General features: G+C 41.5%; 2 protein-coding genes across 16 annotated transcripts in view; one reads left to right on the top strand and one right to left on the bottom strand.

Moving 5' to 3' along the window:
• BTRC (beta-transducin repeat containing E3 ubiquitin protein ligase) overlaps positions 1 to 14,026 on the top strand; it is a 130,366-nt gene extending 116,340 nt beyond the window's left edge. For all 15 annotated transcript variants that reach the window (XM_035133689.2, XM_035133684.2, XM_060274691.1 and 12 more), the window contains 5 exons: positions 133 to 251; positions 5,222 to 5,332; positions 6,529 to 6,607; positions 7,848 to 8,041; positions 8,832 to 14,026. In XM_035133689.2, the coding sequence (XP_034989580.1) occupies positions 133 to 251; positions 5,222 to 5,332; positions 6,529 to 6,607; positions 7,848 to 8,009 (471 nt within the window). In that variant the 3' untranslated portion in view covers positions 8,010 to 8,041; positions 8,832 to 14,026. The remainder of the gene's footprint in view (positions 1 to 132; positions 252 to 5,221; positions 5,333 to 6,528; positions 6,608 to 7,847; positions 8,042 to 8,831) is intronic.
• Positions 3,143 to 3,521, bottom strand: LOC118078140 (large ribosomal subunit protein eL42-like; the record flags this gene model as incomplete). The annotated part of the gene is made up of 1 exon (XM_035101858.2): positions 3,143 to 3,521. A coding segment is annotated over one exon (324 nt), but the record flags the coding sequence as incomplete, so codon positions are not given.
• Positions 14,027 to 18,257: the final 4,231 nt, after the last annotated feature.

The following is an 18,257-nucleotide window of genomic DNA, read 5'->3' as shown; positions in this document are numbered from 1 at the left end:
GTGATCCAGAGCCTCCTAGTCTTTAATCCAACACTCAGACCACCACACTGTCTCCCATCAACAATCTATTACTTTCTCATCAGCATCCCTGTCCATTATTTCCTTCTGTATGTACTTGTGTCTCTCTTACAGGTCTGGAACACAAGTACCTGTGAGTTTGTGCGTACCTTGAACGGCCACAAGCGCGGTATTGCATGTCTACAGTACAGAGACAGACTAGTAGTGAGTGGTTCATCAGATAATACAATCAGGTAAGAAACACAACCGTTACTTGGACAGCATGCTGCCTCTCTCAGAGCCAAGCCATACATTACACATCAATGTTTGCAGTCTTTTCAAATGGCCATTTTTTCACAAAATGCCAATTTGAGACAAAGCAGTGGTGAAGGTCTACTTAAACATGTTCTTGTCTGTTCCCACTCCAAAGGCGCTGCTCCAGCATCTTATCATTTATAAAGAAGCAGTCAGTATTAGACTAATGTTGCATGCAATTGTAATGGGCTTTTTAGCACATCCACGTGCCCTCTACTTATTAAACTGAGGTTGTACTGCTTCTGATTGCAGATGAAGGATTGCACTTCTGAATTCTCCCCCGCATACAAAACACAATAAGCTTTTTTTCTTTTAAAAACAAACAAACTAGTATAGCAGATAGAGGCCTGTTCCTGTTCCTGTGCCTTTGCCCTGTTTTTAAAATAAAATTGGGGGAAGATTGTTCGTTATTATTTTTGGTTAAATGTAGGGGAGTATTCAAGACGGGGACTTGCCGATCAGAAGGTTGGCGGTTTGAATCCCTGCAACGGGGTGAGCTCCCATTGCTCAGTCCCACCTCCTGCCAACCTAGCAGTTCGAAAACACATCAAAGTGCAAGTAGATAAATAGGTACTGCTACAGCGGGAAGGTAAACAGCGTTTCTGTGTGCTGCTCTGGTTGCCAAGAAGTGGCTTTGTCATGCTGGCCACATGACCTGGAAGCTGTACGCCGGCTCCCTCGGCCAATAACGCGAGATGAGCGCTGCAACCCCAGAGTCGGTCACGACTGGACCTAATGGTCAGGGGTCCCTTTACCTTTACCCTTACCCCTCACCTGCAGTTTGAAGTTATGTGACTCACACTAGCCCTTCAGGATTATACCACTTTACTCTGTGGTGTACGTAAACCAGTCCTCATTGTTACTATATGAGGTTTTAAAAAGGCAGGGGGTGCCATATACTTAGAAATGTCAAGATCTGCCCAAAATCTGAGTTCAAAAATGAATTATATATATATATATATATATATATATATATATATATATATATATATATATAATTCACATAATACAGCTGAATTAAATATTTGATGTCTTGCCAAGGGTATTTTAGAAAGAGCAGTCATAAGGAACCAAGAAAGGAGGTTAATGCACACATTTGGGGGAAGTGCTTTGGATTCAAGAGAAAGTAACCATGAGGCAACATTTTCTGCCATTTTCTTTTCTCTTTAGCTACCAGGAACAGAAATTTCTCAGCTTTGTAGAATTTTCAAAAATCAAAAGTGCACCCTATTCCATGTATTCTTAAAATGGCCACAGCCCTGACAGCAGAGTAAAATGTGTGTTTTAAAATGCTTCTGTAAGAAGGAGAAGCTTTTGTCGTTGCCTCAGTTTTCCAGAGTTTAAAGCTTCCAAATCATCAATGAGCAAAGATAATCCATTTATAGTACTACGTATAGTTTTATTTTGCATAATTATTTATCTCCTTTTTTAACACAACTGCTATTTAGATTTTTGTATTCTGTAAGAGCTAAAAGCAAACAGTAATAATTGTTTAACTTCTCAAAATGTAATATGTAAAAGCACTGGCATGGCTGCTCCCCTTTATGGTTTGTGTTTCTGCTTAGAAGAGTTGGATTTGCAACAAGGGGTTTTTAATCCAACCCCAAAAGAGTGCTGGGGTTTTGCCAACCAAGTTTTTCTCATGGTGCTTAGCCTCAGGCACCATTTGTAACAGGTGTCCTGGACTCATGGAGTCTGCTTGCTGTCCCTTGGTTGGAAACGTTCCAAGCAGTGATCCATTCCATAATACAAAGAACTCTGTATTTTTGCGGTGGATGAAATTTGACAGTTTTTAGAGGGCAAAGTATAATAATATCATTGAAAGCCATTGATTGGTCAGAATTGAGCAAGTACGAAGTACTGTCTTCCTATACTCTTCCGTGTACCTCATCCTTACTCATTTAAGTTGTTCTTTTTATGAACTATGGTGATGGTTCAATCCTCTTTTCAATGCAAATATTTGTGCACTTGCTTAAAGGGTTTCTTCCATCCATGTGCTCTTCTTTCCTGCAATAAATAATGTGTCAGCCCAATCCTCATTCTTTTTTAATCGAAAGCTTTGGTCATAGCAGTTTGAGCACCGACTCACATGGACAGTGCATTGACCTGCTTTTTAAATTGTCCTCAGCAACAATTCAAGCAAGACAAAAGTTGCCATACTCCTAAAGCTATACAGTTTAGTGAGTGTGCAGATATTACAAAATGGGTAAAGGATCCATTTTAATCAGACCAACAGAGCTCACTCAAAATTAATGGTATCATCTTTCCTCATCCGTTGTGCATAATTCTCTGGGTCCAAGGTCAAATGTAGGGAATCACTGTGTGTCCAAATAAAGATACAAAACAAAGAAACAATTCCTTTCATTAAGGGACTTAAGAGGCTGGTAATTGACTAGTGTAGCTTTTAGAGAAAGCTAGTTACTGAAGGTAATTGCAGTAACATGAGTAATGAAAACAAACAAGTCAGGTTTCTGCAACAGACAATTTAAATGAGAGACATGGGGAATTGTAAGGGGACAGTTGAAGCCATTAGCCAATTATCACCTTCACTCCATAGCTGCCAAGTTTTCCCTTTTCTCGCGAGGAAGCCTATTCAGCATAAGGGAAAATCCCTTAAAAAAAGGGATAACTTGGTAGCTATGCTTCACTCAACAGCTGCATTCTATTTAAGACCTTGTAAAGATCAAAAGATTTACAAATAACACCATGGCTTTCCTTGAGGGGAAAAACCAGGACACACATACTTTTGGCGGGGGTTGGGGTGCCTTCATGGTATGACTAAACAAAAGATAAGACAAACCGTGGTGGTGGTGGTGGTGTTTTTGTGATCCAATAAGACTTTTATAACATTTCATACACCAACCAACAATGGGTTCCGCAGCAGCCTAGAACTGGATAACCTGGCCCTTTCTCTTCTTGTCTCCTCCCAACTTGAAGTGCTTGCACCTCTTAATGGCCAGCATCCTCTTTGACCTGCAATTGGGCTCCACACATTCCAGTCTCAACATGATCTTCTTTGTGGTCTTTGTCTTTTTGCAGAAGATGGGCTTTGTTTGGCCACCATAGCCACTCTGCTTGCGATCATCTTTCCCTTTCCCATACAAAGATTCCTTGCCCTTCTTGTACTGGGTTACTTTGTGGGGCTGGTGCTTCCCACACTTCTTGCAGTAAGTCCTGCGGGTTTTGGGACGTTCACCATTTTGCCAGCGTCAACGTCTCCTGGACAGAGAAAGAAAAAGACAAACCGTGTTTTGAGAAAATTTTGAGTTTAAATGAGCTTAAACTTGGATCCAGCACTCTACTGTCCACTGCTTCCATAAGAAATAGCATCAAAAACAAATCTAAAAAGCATACAATTCGGAAAGCACAAACATCGACAGTAATCCAAACAGGAAATAGTTAAACTCTGCAGAGCTTGGAAAAGCAACCACAAATACTACACATAGTAATAACCAACAAATATAAATGTCAATATGGTAATAAATTTAAAGAGGAATACAATTACTTTTATGCTTACACTGAATAAAATCCTTGTGCTGGAATTTTTGCAGTAGTTGGCAACATATCTCAGCAGAATGCAGGTTAGGTGCACAGTTGGCCCACAAGTTCCCAAAGATCAGTTTTCAAAACTGGCTTGGGGTGGCTGTTTCTCCCACCCTCCTCTCTTGTATTTTCAGCGTAGAGTGTAAACCACCTGCACACAAACTATCTTCTGTGTTCTGTACAGCAATTCACATTTGGTCAGTGGGTAATCACAAAAGTTTTAGCATCGACACTGTGGAATGAAGTAGGATCATTTCAAATAGCAACTGTAACCAATAGGTGGGAAACCCACTGTGATATTGCTGTTCCTATTTAATTGTAACTCAGGTGAACAAGCATAGGGCCCAGCAAAACCTTCATGACAAAAAATTATGTAAATGGCTTCACAAATTATTGTGCAGTTTTCTTTTGGAGGTGATAGGGGGTGACACTGTTTAAATTTGCCTATATCATGTGCGCTTTCCACACAGAAAATCAAGGACATTTTTCACCTTCTGTTAGCAACCACTTTGTCACTGTAATGTGAAACATGCTTTAATTGACTGAGGCATTTCCTGTTTAATCAGGGGGGGAAACAGCTGCCTATGGGTTAAGCTAGCCCAGGCATCCCCAAACTGCAGCCCTCCAGATGTTTTGGCCTACAAACTTCCATGATCCCTAGCTAACAGGACCAGTGGTTGGGGAAGATGGGAATTGTAGTCCAAAACATCTGGAGGGCAGAAGTTTGGGGATGCCTAAGCTAGATGTTACAGCAGTAGTGAGGCACATGTATAATAGTTATGCCACATTCATACCATACATTTAGGGCACTATGATAGCACTTTAAACAGTCATGACAGTCTCCTAACAAATACCCATATTTAGTGCATTTTGGTAAACTGTGTTCAGAGGTTACCAAGATGTGTTGAGAAGTGGTAGGTTTTTTCTAAGAAGCTAACATTTCAGATGCAATGTGAAGGAAATATGTTTCTAGTAACAACCTGATTTTCTTCTGTAGCAAAGCCAGGTCACAGGAAGGATTTGATTTTTTTCTGCAACAAGCAATCTTATCTCTTCAAGTTAACACGGGCCCCTATCTCCATGCTATCTATAATTTGTTGTCTCTTATGTAGCCCAAACAACATTCAGGCAGTAATTCAGAGATAACACTACTACTCATAAATGTACAGTATTGGAAATGAAAATAGTAGAGTTTCACATTGAAATTTGTAATTTTCTGGATACAAAATGTGAATTTAGGAAGAAATTGGGAGATTCTTCGGAGTTCTCCCATTCCTGGATAAATAGGCAGGTTCAATTTGCAATTTGTATTTCCAAAACATTTTTCTAAGGCAATTGCATAATGATTGTTTGCCTTGTCTTCTAGGTTATGGGACATTGAATGTGGGGCATGTTTGCGGGTTCTGGAAGGCCACGAAGAGCTGGTGAGATGTATTCGTTTTGATACCAAGAGGATAGTCAGCGGAGCCTATGATGGGTGAGAATTTATTATTAATTAACTTATTAATTAAATTTCTATCCTGCCTTTCATCCAAGGATCACAGAGCAGTTTACAAATTTAGTGATGAAATAGAGATGTATAGAGTCTCTCTCCCACCCACCCCAAACTGACTGTTACCCTGAAGGCTAGAAAATTAGAAATGCCTTACTCTGACAGATCCAGTGCTTCACTGAGCAAGTAACCTGTATGCAATTTGGATTTTTAGAAGAAAGAGAGAATCAATTTTCCCCATTCAGCATTACAAATATAAAATGCAAGAAGAACAGATACCAGTAGCATTTAAAGGAGGAGATATTAAAATACATTGCAGGTTTTGCAAAAACAACCACTTATAGTAGCAATCAAATTTGCTTTCTTGCTGGCCTCATTTGTATAAGTGGAAGGTAGAATTTGCTTATAAAAGTCCCATTAACAGGACGTAAAATAAAATACATGCTTGGTGAGGTAAACACTACTTGGATTCACCAAATTATACATGTTATTACTATTACTGAAGTCATATCACAGTACAATACAGTGTAACGTTTACCATTCCTTCCATTATAATTGATGTCACCTCTTTAGTTTTAATTTATCTTTATGTTAACCGTACGCTTCCCATTAAGATCTGTTATCTTTATATCAACCATACTACCTCCAGCCACAAGAGAAAACAGCAAAGCCAAGTTGCAAGAACAGATGCACATCTATTTTTTTCTCCATAAAGTAGATCAGCTGAGATGGATTAATAACTCAGTTTTTTAATATCATGTAGTGCTTGCTAGGGACGCGGGTGGCGCTGTGGGTTAAACCACAGAGCCTAGGGCTTGCCGATCAGAAGGTCGGTGGTTCGAATCCCTGCGACGGGGTGAGCTCCCGTTGCTCGGTCCCAACTCCTGCCAACCTAGCAGTTTAAAAGCACGTCAAAGTGCAAGTAGATAAATAGGTACCACTCTGGCGGGAAGGTAAACGTGTTTCCATGTGCTGCTCTGGTTCGCCAGAAGCGGCTCTGTCATGCTGGCCACATGACCTGGAAGCTGTACGCCGGCTCCCTCGGCCAATAACGCGAGATGAGCGCCGCAACCTCAGAGTCGGTCACGACTGGACCTAATGGTCAGGGGTCCCTTTACCTTTAGTGCTTGCACTTTCTTTTTAATGAAACCCTTCTTCTTCCTTCTTTTTCGTACCACCAGGAAAATTAAGGTGTGGGATCTGGTAGCTGCCCTGGACCCTCGTGCCCCTGCTGGAACCCTCTGCCTGCGCACTCTTGTGGTAAGGGCTTTTGATTGATCTCAGGTGGGAGGGAATATATTTACCCAGTATTAATACATAATAAAACTTCACCTGGACTGTCAAATGAGAGTTAGACTAAAATATGCTCCTCCTTAGCCATGCCACCGAATCTAATCCATTAAAGAATGCCGCTTTGCAAAAGAAGTCCTAATATAGGTTTGTCTTGAATTTGCCTTGCCTTAAAGTGGAGAATAAGCAGAATACAAAGACTCTACTGGTGGCATTGAGCTTGTCTGCACTGTGGCAAATGTGTCCATTGTTGTAGCAATGCAGTTGTGCTTTTTCCAAACTAATTCACGCGGTATAGGCCAGCTCAACTCCTTCTGCCTGATATATATCTAAATACAGTTGTGCTGCTTTATAGAGAACATAGGACCCAGAGGATAAGTGAAAAAGCAGCCACCTTGTTTCGTTGTTCTGATCCTAGAGGACCAAATATATGAAGTGGTGTAGAATTCATTAAGCCTTAATGAGGTGCTGGGGGAGTCAGTGCTCATTACCCCTGAGTGACTATGTTCACACTTCAGCTGAGACTGACTTGTGAATCCTGCTGCTCGTGGCTAAACCACCACTGTAAACAAACCCTAAGATTTCACTGCCTCATTAAAGTTGTGTCCGATACTCTTACCTTCAAAAGGGTGAGCAGAAACGTGCAAGTTTTAGGTGATTGCAAACTGGGGAAATGTAACATTTGCTGTTTTGCAGCATCTCCTCAGGGTCTGAAATTAAACCTGTCTATGCAATGAATGCAGCATAGTGTGTGCTGTTTCCCCCCCTCAATTTCCAGATGATAAGAGGAAAGGCCACATAATACATACTCATTTCACTTGGGAGAGTAAGAAATGCTCTGCTGGATCAGAACAAGGATTTGTCTAGTCCAGCACCCTGTTTTTACCAGTGGCCAGCCAGATTGGTCTAGAATGGCTGCAAATGGGACAAAAAAGCAACAATTAACTTTTCTAAGTGCCTTCGTCCGTCAAGTATTCCCAGCCTCTGGTGTTTAGAGGTTGAACATGAGTACAAACCTTTTCCTGCTTTTTTCACAGAAATGGTTTGTTAGGTAATGGAAGGACTGCTTGTTTGTGCAGTTGGTTCTTTAGGAGGAGGTATATACTTCTGTATTAAAACCTCACATTTCTGCAATCAGAAACATACAGTGCTAAGATCACAGCAACCCTTAATGCTTCTGAATTAGACTTGTCTCCCTTTTCCCATCCAGGAGCACTCCGGCAGAGTTTTCCGGCTCCAGTTTGACGAATTTCAAATAGTTAGCAGCTCACATGATGACACCATCCTCATCTGGGACTTCCTGAATGATCCAGCTACCCAAGCAGAATCTAACCGCTCCCCTTCCAGAACATACACTTACATCTCCAGATAAATAGCACTACACTGTACCTCACACTTGCACAGGTAAAAAAACACACATTAAGGCAGCAGGTAGGCTGCATGGTAGATAGACATGATTTGTGAATGGAGGTTTTGCTGGTTCCTTAACTGAGAGTATTACTGAAAGCCACTGCAGATAAAGGGAAGGAGGGTGACAAGGGTGGTTCTGTCCTTTGGCTTCTCAAAACTTCCTTGCCTGTAGGAGCATTAGGAAGAAATGGTGTGTAACTGCAGTGGACCAAGAATGAATTTAAAGGAGGCAGGTAAATGAGCACAAGTTGAGGAGAGAACTAAACTGAAGTTTGTAATGAAGAACCAATTCTTCCCTCTACTCTAGCACTCTACCTGAGAGGTGCAATATTCCTACCTCAACCAAGGAGCAGAAACAAGTGATCAGGAAACAGGAAGGAATGTTGTGATCTTTTGTGAGGTTCCTCAAGTGCTCAGCCGTCACCAGTACTTTTGAAACATCAGACTTTTCCATCCAGTTTCCTGGGCACTCCAATCAGCTCCTTGCCACTTCTCAGCACTACTGCCACCTGCAACAGAAACAATGTGGAGGTGCTGTCACGGTCTCTCCTCAACTTAATTTGGGTTTTCCCTCCTTGCTGCCACCACCTGTCCTACAAGATGAATGTTAAAAATAACTTGGGAAACAGATCACATTCACAGGCTGAGGGTTCACACACACACACCCAGTCTAGATGTATCCATTTTGAAAAATCTAGATTGCCTATAATCATCTTTTGATGGTTTATAAAATTTCATTAGCAAAAAGGTGGGTGACAAATAGTTCTTGTCTTTTCTTTCCTAGGACTCATTTAAGCTGCGATATTTAAATTACCTGCCAATGCCAGGGCAAAAGAATTATCCACATAACAGATATAACTGAAGAGAGAGGCTCTCAGACACACTTCTGGAACCAAGTCAGCATGTGGTTGATCTCAGACAAGGTCTTCTCAGCGCAGCTGACTGCTCAAGTGCTGCTATATCAGAAGATTCCTTTTATCTTTCCTGAATGACTGATGTGTTACACCTCCCCTCTTCACACTCCCATTTCCTCTCTTGTCCTGAGTGCAGATGTCCTATAAATATATTTAACATGTTGCCAGAATTTCTTGCTTCGCTCTTAAGGAGAAAAATCCTTGCCACCATTTGTTCCCATGGGAGAATCACCTTGTGATGTGTTGGTAGGTGGGGAACAGCAGGCTGATGCCTCTACCTTTAGGGACTTGTAATAAGGACGCATCTACTTTTTGTAGATGGGCCTTGGACTTTAAAGGACGGCCAACTTGATGCCAAATGAAGGCCCCGGTGGCCAGAAACCAGTCAGGAGATAATGATGAAGTCTAAATAATTTCAGCTAAGCCCTCTGCAGTTAGTCACTTGTCTGAAAAGTTGATCCGGCGGATACCAGTAAATGAAAGGTGAAGCTTTCTTCTGCCAAAGTCTAATATTACTTAAGAGGTGAGACTTACTGGTGACATCATTGGTGATGGGCAGTATTTCTCCTATCAAAGTATATGAATATATTTCCATGTTCTTCTTCCTTCCCTCCTCACATGGTGCAGTATTGCACCTCTGCTCCCCCCCCCCCCCGAAGAAGAGTATGGTATCAAATGAAGCAACCATCCTACTCCCTCAGCATTAAGTGAAAAGCCTAGGACTTCAGACTTTTCCTGTTAACCTGATTGTGTCATTATTCATTGGCTGGCATTTTGTGCTTTGTTGCCATACTCTGTTGGAAGGGAACTCGTGAAAGAGTGGGAGATTCTGGTGACTCCACATCTTAGTCTGTAAGCTGAAAGGTCATTTTGTGATGGAAGAGATAATAGTAGGAGAGAGCAGTGGAGGGGTCTTAACTAGGGGCAGAAAAGACCAAAAGCAAACCTGTCCCATGGTACTACATAACTCCTACGCCACCTTAGGAAACACTTAGAATTACCCCCACCCCCCAATCATTGTGTGGGAATAGCATAATGCTTGTCTCCTACAAGGAAGGGTTAACTTCTTTGGCCAAGATTTAAATTTGGAAGTTAGGGGGAAAGAGCTTCACTTTTATGCTGCTAAGCAGGTCCCCTCTGTGGCCTGTCTCCTCTTCATTCACTTGGGAGTAGCAATTTCCCCACAGTGAAGTTTGATATTTGCCATGGCAGGCTCAGAAAGTCAGTGGAAACTAAGAATAAACGGGCAGCTGGTTCTGTCCTGTAGTTCTCTACTCTGGTTCAAAAGTGATAGTTTTGTGCAAGTGTTCCTCCTTACCCATGGACTCTCAGCCTGTGTATCATCCAGGGCTGCATTAGCACCAAAGGCATAGTCAGAGGTATTTGTTCTCTTGGGGTGGGGATAAACATGCTGATCTTAGTCTGCTTTTCTTTTTAAGTGTTTCTTTGAGCAAAGGCAAAGGAAGTCAGAGCTGCAGCTAGAAGGCTTTCCTTAACTGTGCTATCCTTCAGAGGATGAAAAAGGTTGCCTTGCACACTGAATTGCAAAGCAAGATGGAAAACGAGAAGCAGATTGCCGCATACTAGTTCTTCATTATGTTTGAAAGTTCACTGTCACCCCAGCCCTGTTTCATCACTATTACTCGGATTCCATTTATACTTTGTAGTACAGTATTGACAATGTGTGGAACAGGACTGTAGATCCACTACAGCTGGAGCATCAACAGGTTATTTTCTCTTGCTCGCTGGCAGAGCTGTGAGATCAGTATTTTCTCCCGTCTGTGTGTGTGTGTGTGTGTGTGTGTGTGTGTGTGTGTGTGTGTAGGGAAGTGTCTTTGGCAGTGGCTCTGTCAAGCAAATAGGGGGGTTGTTTCTGTTATGTGGAGTTGGAGATCAGATCAGAGACAATGTCATTTCTGGTGCAGCCTTTCCTTATTGTCATAACCCTTCTCTTCCCTGCTGTTGTTCCCAAACACACCTAACTGCTTTGGGGCAGTACAAACATGGTACTGGAGAATTAATTCTAATTTATAAAACCTGTCACCAAGGGAAAAGAAGTGAGGTTTTCATGTTAAGTCATTTCAGGGAAGAAGCTGAAACGGTGCTTTTCCAAGAGAATGAGGACCCACTATGCCTTGGCATGGAGAAAGGCCACTGCAAAAAGCAAGATCTCCTCCCTCCAACTTCTACCCCACTCAAGTTGCATGAAGTTTACAGCCTACTGCATCTCCAACCATTTGGGGAAGGCTTTGGTCTTCACTGGAAGAGAAAGGCTCTAAAAAGCATCTCCGTACATGGACATTTCAAGGGTTAATTTGATATGGGTAATTCCAAATGGATCTGATGCGAAAGCTGAAAAGGGAATTTTAATTATGTTTCTGAAGAGGGGCTGAGCCCTAATATCTTTCTTTGCAATGAAATGCTAACTTGGAATTGCTAATCACAAATAGCCTTGCCTTTCACTGGTGTGGAGCAGAGAGCTCCACAGGCAGGTATTTACAGAAGGAAAAGCAGCGCACAACTGGCTCTGAGCCACAGGAGAGAACCTTGCTGTAAAACTGCATTTCTAACCCTAGAGCAATTGAGTAGTTTAAATAACATAAGCTCAGCCTGGGCACCCAGCTGAATACGTAGCATAGAAACCCCCCTGCAGCAACGCTAAGCCACTTTCATCATTCCTGATTAGGCTTCTGAACAAGTTGGACCTTCTGATGACTATTTTAAGACTTTACGCTTGCTTCTGAAATTAGAAGATGGGAGGGAGACCCTGCTGCCGCCAGCAAAAAACAAATTATTTTGACTTCATAAAAGAAAAGGAGAGTGGTACATATGTGTGTTCCGCTTCTCTGGCTTCATATATGAATCTGCCAATTTGAACTCATGTGATTGGTACCTCTCCAAATGAGGTCTTCTAGTCCTGGGGGTCTTTTCCCTCTCCTGCTATGCTCAGACATGTTTAGGAGTTAACAGTGTTATCAAAAGAAGTGACTACTTGCGTGCTGTTTTCTGCTGTTGCTTCATACCAGGAATGAACTATTCTATATAGGAGGGTAGGAGGAACATTCAGTAGTTTTTAGTTACAAAGGCTTTTACAGCTTGCATGCCTTCCCAAATTCTCTTGGATTCGGGAAGAAAGAATTGGGGAAACTCTAGGCAGCACAAGGCACATATATTGTCCCTAAGTGGCCTACATATATGATGCATTTTAACAATGCTGAGCTGTGCCCTAGGCCATTCCTCTTCCTTTAATCAAGTGGTCAAATAGGAGTTTTTTTGGGTGGAGGGGTGTTCCCTGAAGAAGGAAGCCTTTTGGATTTTTCCTCAAGCTGCACTTCTGGGTAAATCTCATTTTTTGAAATTAGTCTCACATATCCAGCTGAGAGTGAGCCAACTGGTTGTGGAAGCACAATTCTCACTTTAGGCCATCATGTCCCGGGCAGTTTCCACTTGGGTTTAAATGCTGCATGCTGGGAACTGGAAGCACCACTTCTGTATTATAAGTCACCCTCTGCATCTTTCTGATTTATAACATGGCTGCTGGAATGAAACATGGGTGCGACCCATGCTTTATTTATAGGCTCCCCTTCAAAATTCTGATAACAAGTCCTCAATCTGCTTGTTAAAATTAGAGCTCTTTTCAGGACTGCAGCATCCTATATCATGGGCATAGTTATACATTGGAGAGATGTCTTCGGTCTGCAAAATGCAATTGGGCTGTAGCACACAAATTTAGGTCTTCTAAAGTGGCAGTAATCATACAGAGATTTGCAATTTGTGACCTTTCAGTGATGCAAGGTATGCTCAGGATGTAGACCTTTGACAAATCGACAATAACCTTCACAATGGAACATAACTATGAGGTCAGTCCCATTAAGAAACCATTATTACCTGGCTCTAGAGCTCGTGCAAATTCACTGATCTACAGGCACCATTCTAGATGCAGAAATGCTTTGCCTAAAGTGCTACGCAGCTTTTCTGGAGAAAGCATAAGTAGTGGTCTGTTCTGTAGGTCTACTTGTGTACATTAAAAAACTAAAATTCACTGCTCAATGCAAATCAGTAAAACACACCCAAATTCACTTAATTTGTATTGATTTGCATGCTTTCTTCTGAACTCTGCATTTAGGCACTTGCACAAGATCAAATGGACAATGAAAGTTTGGACAGGCAAGAGGGTTGTGAAAAGCTGTATGAGTGTGAGTGAAACAAGGTTGCAAGGGTAGGCTTCAAGAAACTAAAGCTTCAGGTTTTGACCTGAGCATTTCACAATGGTTCTTGCATGATTTCAAATGTATTTTCACTATAATGAGGGCTAGAAACTTACTTTTTTAAAAGGGAAGCTGGGGTTCTCAGGAATCCAATATGCATAAATCATTATTGTGCACGCTGCCCAATCTATGATGCCCAAAGCACATACTTTAGCAGAAAGGCACAGAGGACCATTTTCTAAATTCTCCATGTTATTGGCTGCCTTTACTGGTTAAAGCAGAGCTTTTTTCTCTCCTTATCTCTCTGGGACTAAAATGGTCATAGATGGTCAAAAAAATTCACTTCCAAATTATGAATTTAGGTTGAGTAGGGAAAAGTAAGGTAGCTGTTAATCCATACAAGAGGAATTGCTCACAATACAAATTGCTAATTCTAATATCTTTCTGTACAGCACGTTAGTGTGTGGGGGTGCAAGTTTAAAATCTGGGAAAATTGAATTGGCTCTTACGACAATTTATTCTCTTAACAGCTTGCTGCTCCTTTGAAAGCAAACACCCAGTAGACCAGTGCATGCCTTTAGCAACTGCAGGAAGCTCAGATAACTGTGGGCACAGAAGGTTAAAAAGAAAGCACATGATCTCTTATTTTTATTTGTAACTCTGCTCTCTTTGTTCTCTAGATTCTAAAAGTAATGAGTGCTTTGGAATTTTTGTGATTATGTTCTGGTGATGTGTAGCTAACAACGTACTAATGTTCACTTGAGCTAGGGTCATGGTAATGTGTGGTTTTTTTTAAGAAAAAATATTTTAACTGTTCAGAAGATAACTTAAATACAATTATAAGATTAAGCTGTGAACCTGCTGAGCGTGTGTGTTTCTTTAATCTTAAATGAATATTTGTTTCCCAGGCACTGTGTCAGTGAATGAACTAGTAGTGCAGAACTTCAACCTCATCTCATTAAGTGCATTGACTGTCATTCATTCACACTGGGGCAGCTTATTCATAAAATCTCAGCGTACTTTATAAGAGTTCCATTCATTAATGATGTCTTCTAGCTAAAGCACTGTAAATTGATCAAAACGTGTGACAGCAAAAGGAGTGCATTTAAAAAGGGTAAATGGATCCTAAATGGATCCTACAGGATATCTGAGTGGAAAATTGTGACCTTCCCTTAATTAGAAGATGCACAGAATACAGCTATTTAAATGTTTTTGGTTCAAAGAAGATGACGTACAGAATAATTCAAATTATACCTTCTTACTGGACCCACCATGTTGCTTTGCCACTTTCACCTCTGGCTAACTTTTCCCATTAGGTATATTTTTATTTGTGCTTATGGCCAGTCCATTGTTTCCCTGACCTGGATTTTCTTTGCAATTAGAAAGTTTGCTCTCCTAGCAGTTCATTTAGTCCACTGAAAGTGGCCTTTCGGAATCTTGGTTTAAAAAAGAGAAAATTCAACTAACACACTACACATAAATCCAACAAAACAAAATACTTCAGGTGGCTTGGACAGAACGAAGGATGGAGCTCCACACTCCTGGCTGCACATCATAGAATAATAGAGTTAGAAGCGACCACAAGGGCCATCTAATCCAACCCCCTGCAATGCAGGAATCTTTAGCTCTGCAGTAGCTCACCCAGAGATTGTCCCTAGATTCTGATCAACTTTCTGTCCACCCCTATGCTATGGGATGCCCATGCATTGGAGCTGTCCTTAATCATGCATTGCTGTACTAAAATTGTAGAGGGTGTCTTTAAATTGTCCTGAGTCTCCTTGCTCTCAACCGCCTTCCAAATCTGCTCTGGACAAAGCCATGGGCATGCATCTCATATACTTTTGCATCATGATGCACATCCAATGTTGAGAAATCCCTTGAGCCAGGGCAATGCATGGACACAACAGGTTTATGAGACTTGCTTGTGGTCTCATGTTACACACTAGAAATGGTGGCTGCGATGTCAGAATGCAAAAGTTTGGGTTTTGCTCAAAACTCATTGCACAGATGAGTGTAATGTCATCATGCAGGGAAAATTAAAATTTGAAAATGAAGTGCCTCTTCTGAAATTGGCCCACAATGCGAGAAGCATGTCAGCTGGGAGTTGAAAGGCATTATGGATAATTGATCCTGGAACCTGGAATAGCACTCAGTTACTAGTGTGGTACTGAAAAGAAGGAAGATACTTGTGCATCTTCGCCCAAATGCTGGTATACCAGGTAGGTGGGAGAGCTAGAAGTGCTGCAAATTCTTTTTCTTGGGGCAGCAAGAAATATCCAAGCTTGGCAGAATGCCCGGTTTCCGCAAAACAAATTCCACCCACCAACTTATAAGAATACAAAAGTGTTCTTTCATGCTAGAGTGAAGGCTTGGGAAGGGGTGGCCACCCAGTCTAGGAAAAAAAGATTCTTTGGCTGCCAAGAGTTTTCAGTCTTGTGCCTTGTAGGCTGCCTCAGCCTCACAAGCTCTCCCAAAAAGGAAGACTTCTGACCGTAAATCGAATAACTGGCCGGCTCTTTGCTGCTCTTGCCCTCCTCTTGCCAACTCAGTTCATTACCAAATTCTGAAGGTCTCTGCTTCACCTGCTCTACTGCCTCATTTTCCAAAAGGGAAGTATTTGTTCTGAGTAGGAAAGAACAGGGAAAGAAATTTGGTTTTGTTTGCATTTTAATGTGAAACTAATTCACATTTCTCAAACTAATGCACAAATGCATTTTGCGATGCAGTTTTCCAGCCAAGTTTTACAAATATGCATATATTGGCAGTAAGCATGCATAAAAAATGAATACATTTATGAAAATAACATACAAAATTGCCTTGTGTCAGGAAACTGCAAAAAAGTGTGCATTAGTCAAAAGGGCATTAAAATGTTTTATTTGGATAAATTCACACTAAAATGCAGACAAATTTTCCTGAGGATTTTTTAAAAATTGCAAATTGCTGTGGAAATGTGGAGAACTGGGTGTAAGATTGGAAAAATGAGAAACAAAGAGAATTGAAATTGACATTATTGATTCTAAGGAGCAGAAATCACCTTTCCCTGGCACTGTTTCTTCAGTTCACAAATACTGCTTGGGCATTGCTAAGCAATAAATGAACCAATTTTATTCCATGTAACATGGGCAGTGTTGCACAACTGGTTTTCTCCTGATACTGGAGACTAATACTGAACACACCCTGTAGGAAATATGCTTTTAAAAGCCTAAATATTGGCAAGACAATAGCTCCATTGATGAATATTTGCATAATAACCATATCTCCCACTGCTCCCAAAGTGAAGTAACTCAAGACTTTAAGATGTTGGTACAGGCATTGTGCTGAGCATCAACAGAACTCTTTAAAAGGAGAAAATACTCCACAGATGACCAATGGTATTTTTTGTGTAAGAATGTTCAGTTCTTTCCAATGTCAATTAAGGCCACTTGTATTATTCTAGTACATGGGTAGGAAGAATTCAGAGTTCCAGGATCTACTCTGGGTGTAGTTTTTTTTTTATTAAACTAAAACCATAAGATCTACCAACTGGTGCCTGGTGCAAAAGACATACACTTACAGTGTAATCCTATACTTGTGTAAAGGTAAAGGGACCCCTGTCTGTTAAACCCAGTCACGGATAATTTGGGGTTTGCGACGCTCATCTCGCTTTACTGGCCAAGGGAGCCGGCATACAGCTTCCGGGTCATGTGGCCAGCATCACTCTAAGCCACTTCTGGCAAACCAGAGCAGTGCACGGAAATGCCATTTACCTTCCCACCGGAGCGGTACCTATTAATCTACTTGCACTTTTTGGAGTGCTTTCAAACTGCTAGGTTGGCAGGAGCTGGGACCGAGCAACAGGAGCTCACCCCGTCACAGGGATTAAAACCACCGACCTTCTGATTGGCAAGCCCTAGGCTCTGTGGTTTAGACCACAGCGCCACCCGCGTTGCCTACTCAGTCATAAATCCTCTTGAGTTCAATAGGACACATCTGTTCCCAAGTACATGTGTATAGGATTGTTGTCTGAAAATTAACAGGGGAAGTGCCATAGCGCATTGATAAAGCATCTACTTTTCATACAAAAGAACCCAGCTACAACTGCCAGCATCTCCAGATAAGGGATAAGACCTGTAATTCTGGAGAACTGCCAGTTGGTGCAGACAATACTGAGCTAAGTGGACCAAATGGTCTGACTCAGTATAAGATGGCTTCCTACGTTCTTTAAGAACTCTTGAGTCTAGGAATTCGGTTTAAATATCAGAACTATTCTCCTGGTTCTCCAAAGCACTGGGATTTACCACTCAAAGTGCTTTTATGCTCTTGAATAAATTCTCCATTTCATCTTAGGTTCACCAGATACTGGCTCCATCAACCCCTTTCCCTAGACTGTTTTCTGCCTCATCTCAAAGCTTATAGGCTTAAGCTGGGGTCAGTTGCAGCCCTTCGACTCTTACAGCTCCGCTGTTACTGGTGTGAACCCAAAAGACATGGGCACTTCTCCAGATGTGTAACTATGGTGTGCCAACATGGTTTTAGAGCAAATTTAATCACACCAGGAGAAATAATTTTTTGAACAAAAGGCAACTTGTTTTTTCAGGCAGAAAATGAATCTCCGTGTTGTTGTTGTTTTTAAGGACAATGTGATTGGGTAGGGAGAGGTACAAATTTATGCTAGTGGTTGGAGGGACTTTTTATTACTTTTGGGAAAGGTTTGGGAGAGCAGACTCTTCCTTTCAACACCATCCAACTGGAACAGGTACAATGGAGAGGAGCAAAGATGTTGAGAAGCCTGGAGGCAGACTGTTGCTATTTTGGGGTGGGATTCAAGCACATACCACCCAATTCAGGTTGTGATAGTAGATCAGGAAGTCTTGCACAACATACCTACTTTCCCAAAATATCAGATTTTTGGGAAATATGGAAAGTAATGGGGAAATGCACTGGAAACTATGGAAAGTATTTGATGCAACATTGTCCAAACAAACTCCCCGCAAACAGATAGAGATGAATGCTCACTAACAAGTCAGCATTGTCTAGCTGCTCTGTGAACAAATGAATCAGGATAAATGCTCAATCAGCAGCTCACCTAGAAGCACCTCAAGTTTTATG

This window comes from Zootoca vivipara, chromosome 5 (assembly GCF_963506605.1).
Source record: "Zootoca vivipara chromosome 5, rZooViv1.1, whole genome shotgun sequence".
Lineage (NCBI taxonomy): Eukaryota > Metazoa > Chordata > Lepidosauria > Squamata > Lacertidae > Zootoca > Zootoca vivipara.
Note: the sequence above shows the minus strand (reverse complement) of the source record. Positions and strands in the feature narration are given on the sequence as shown.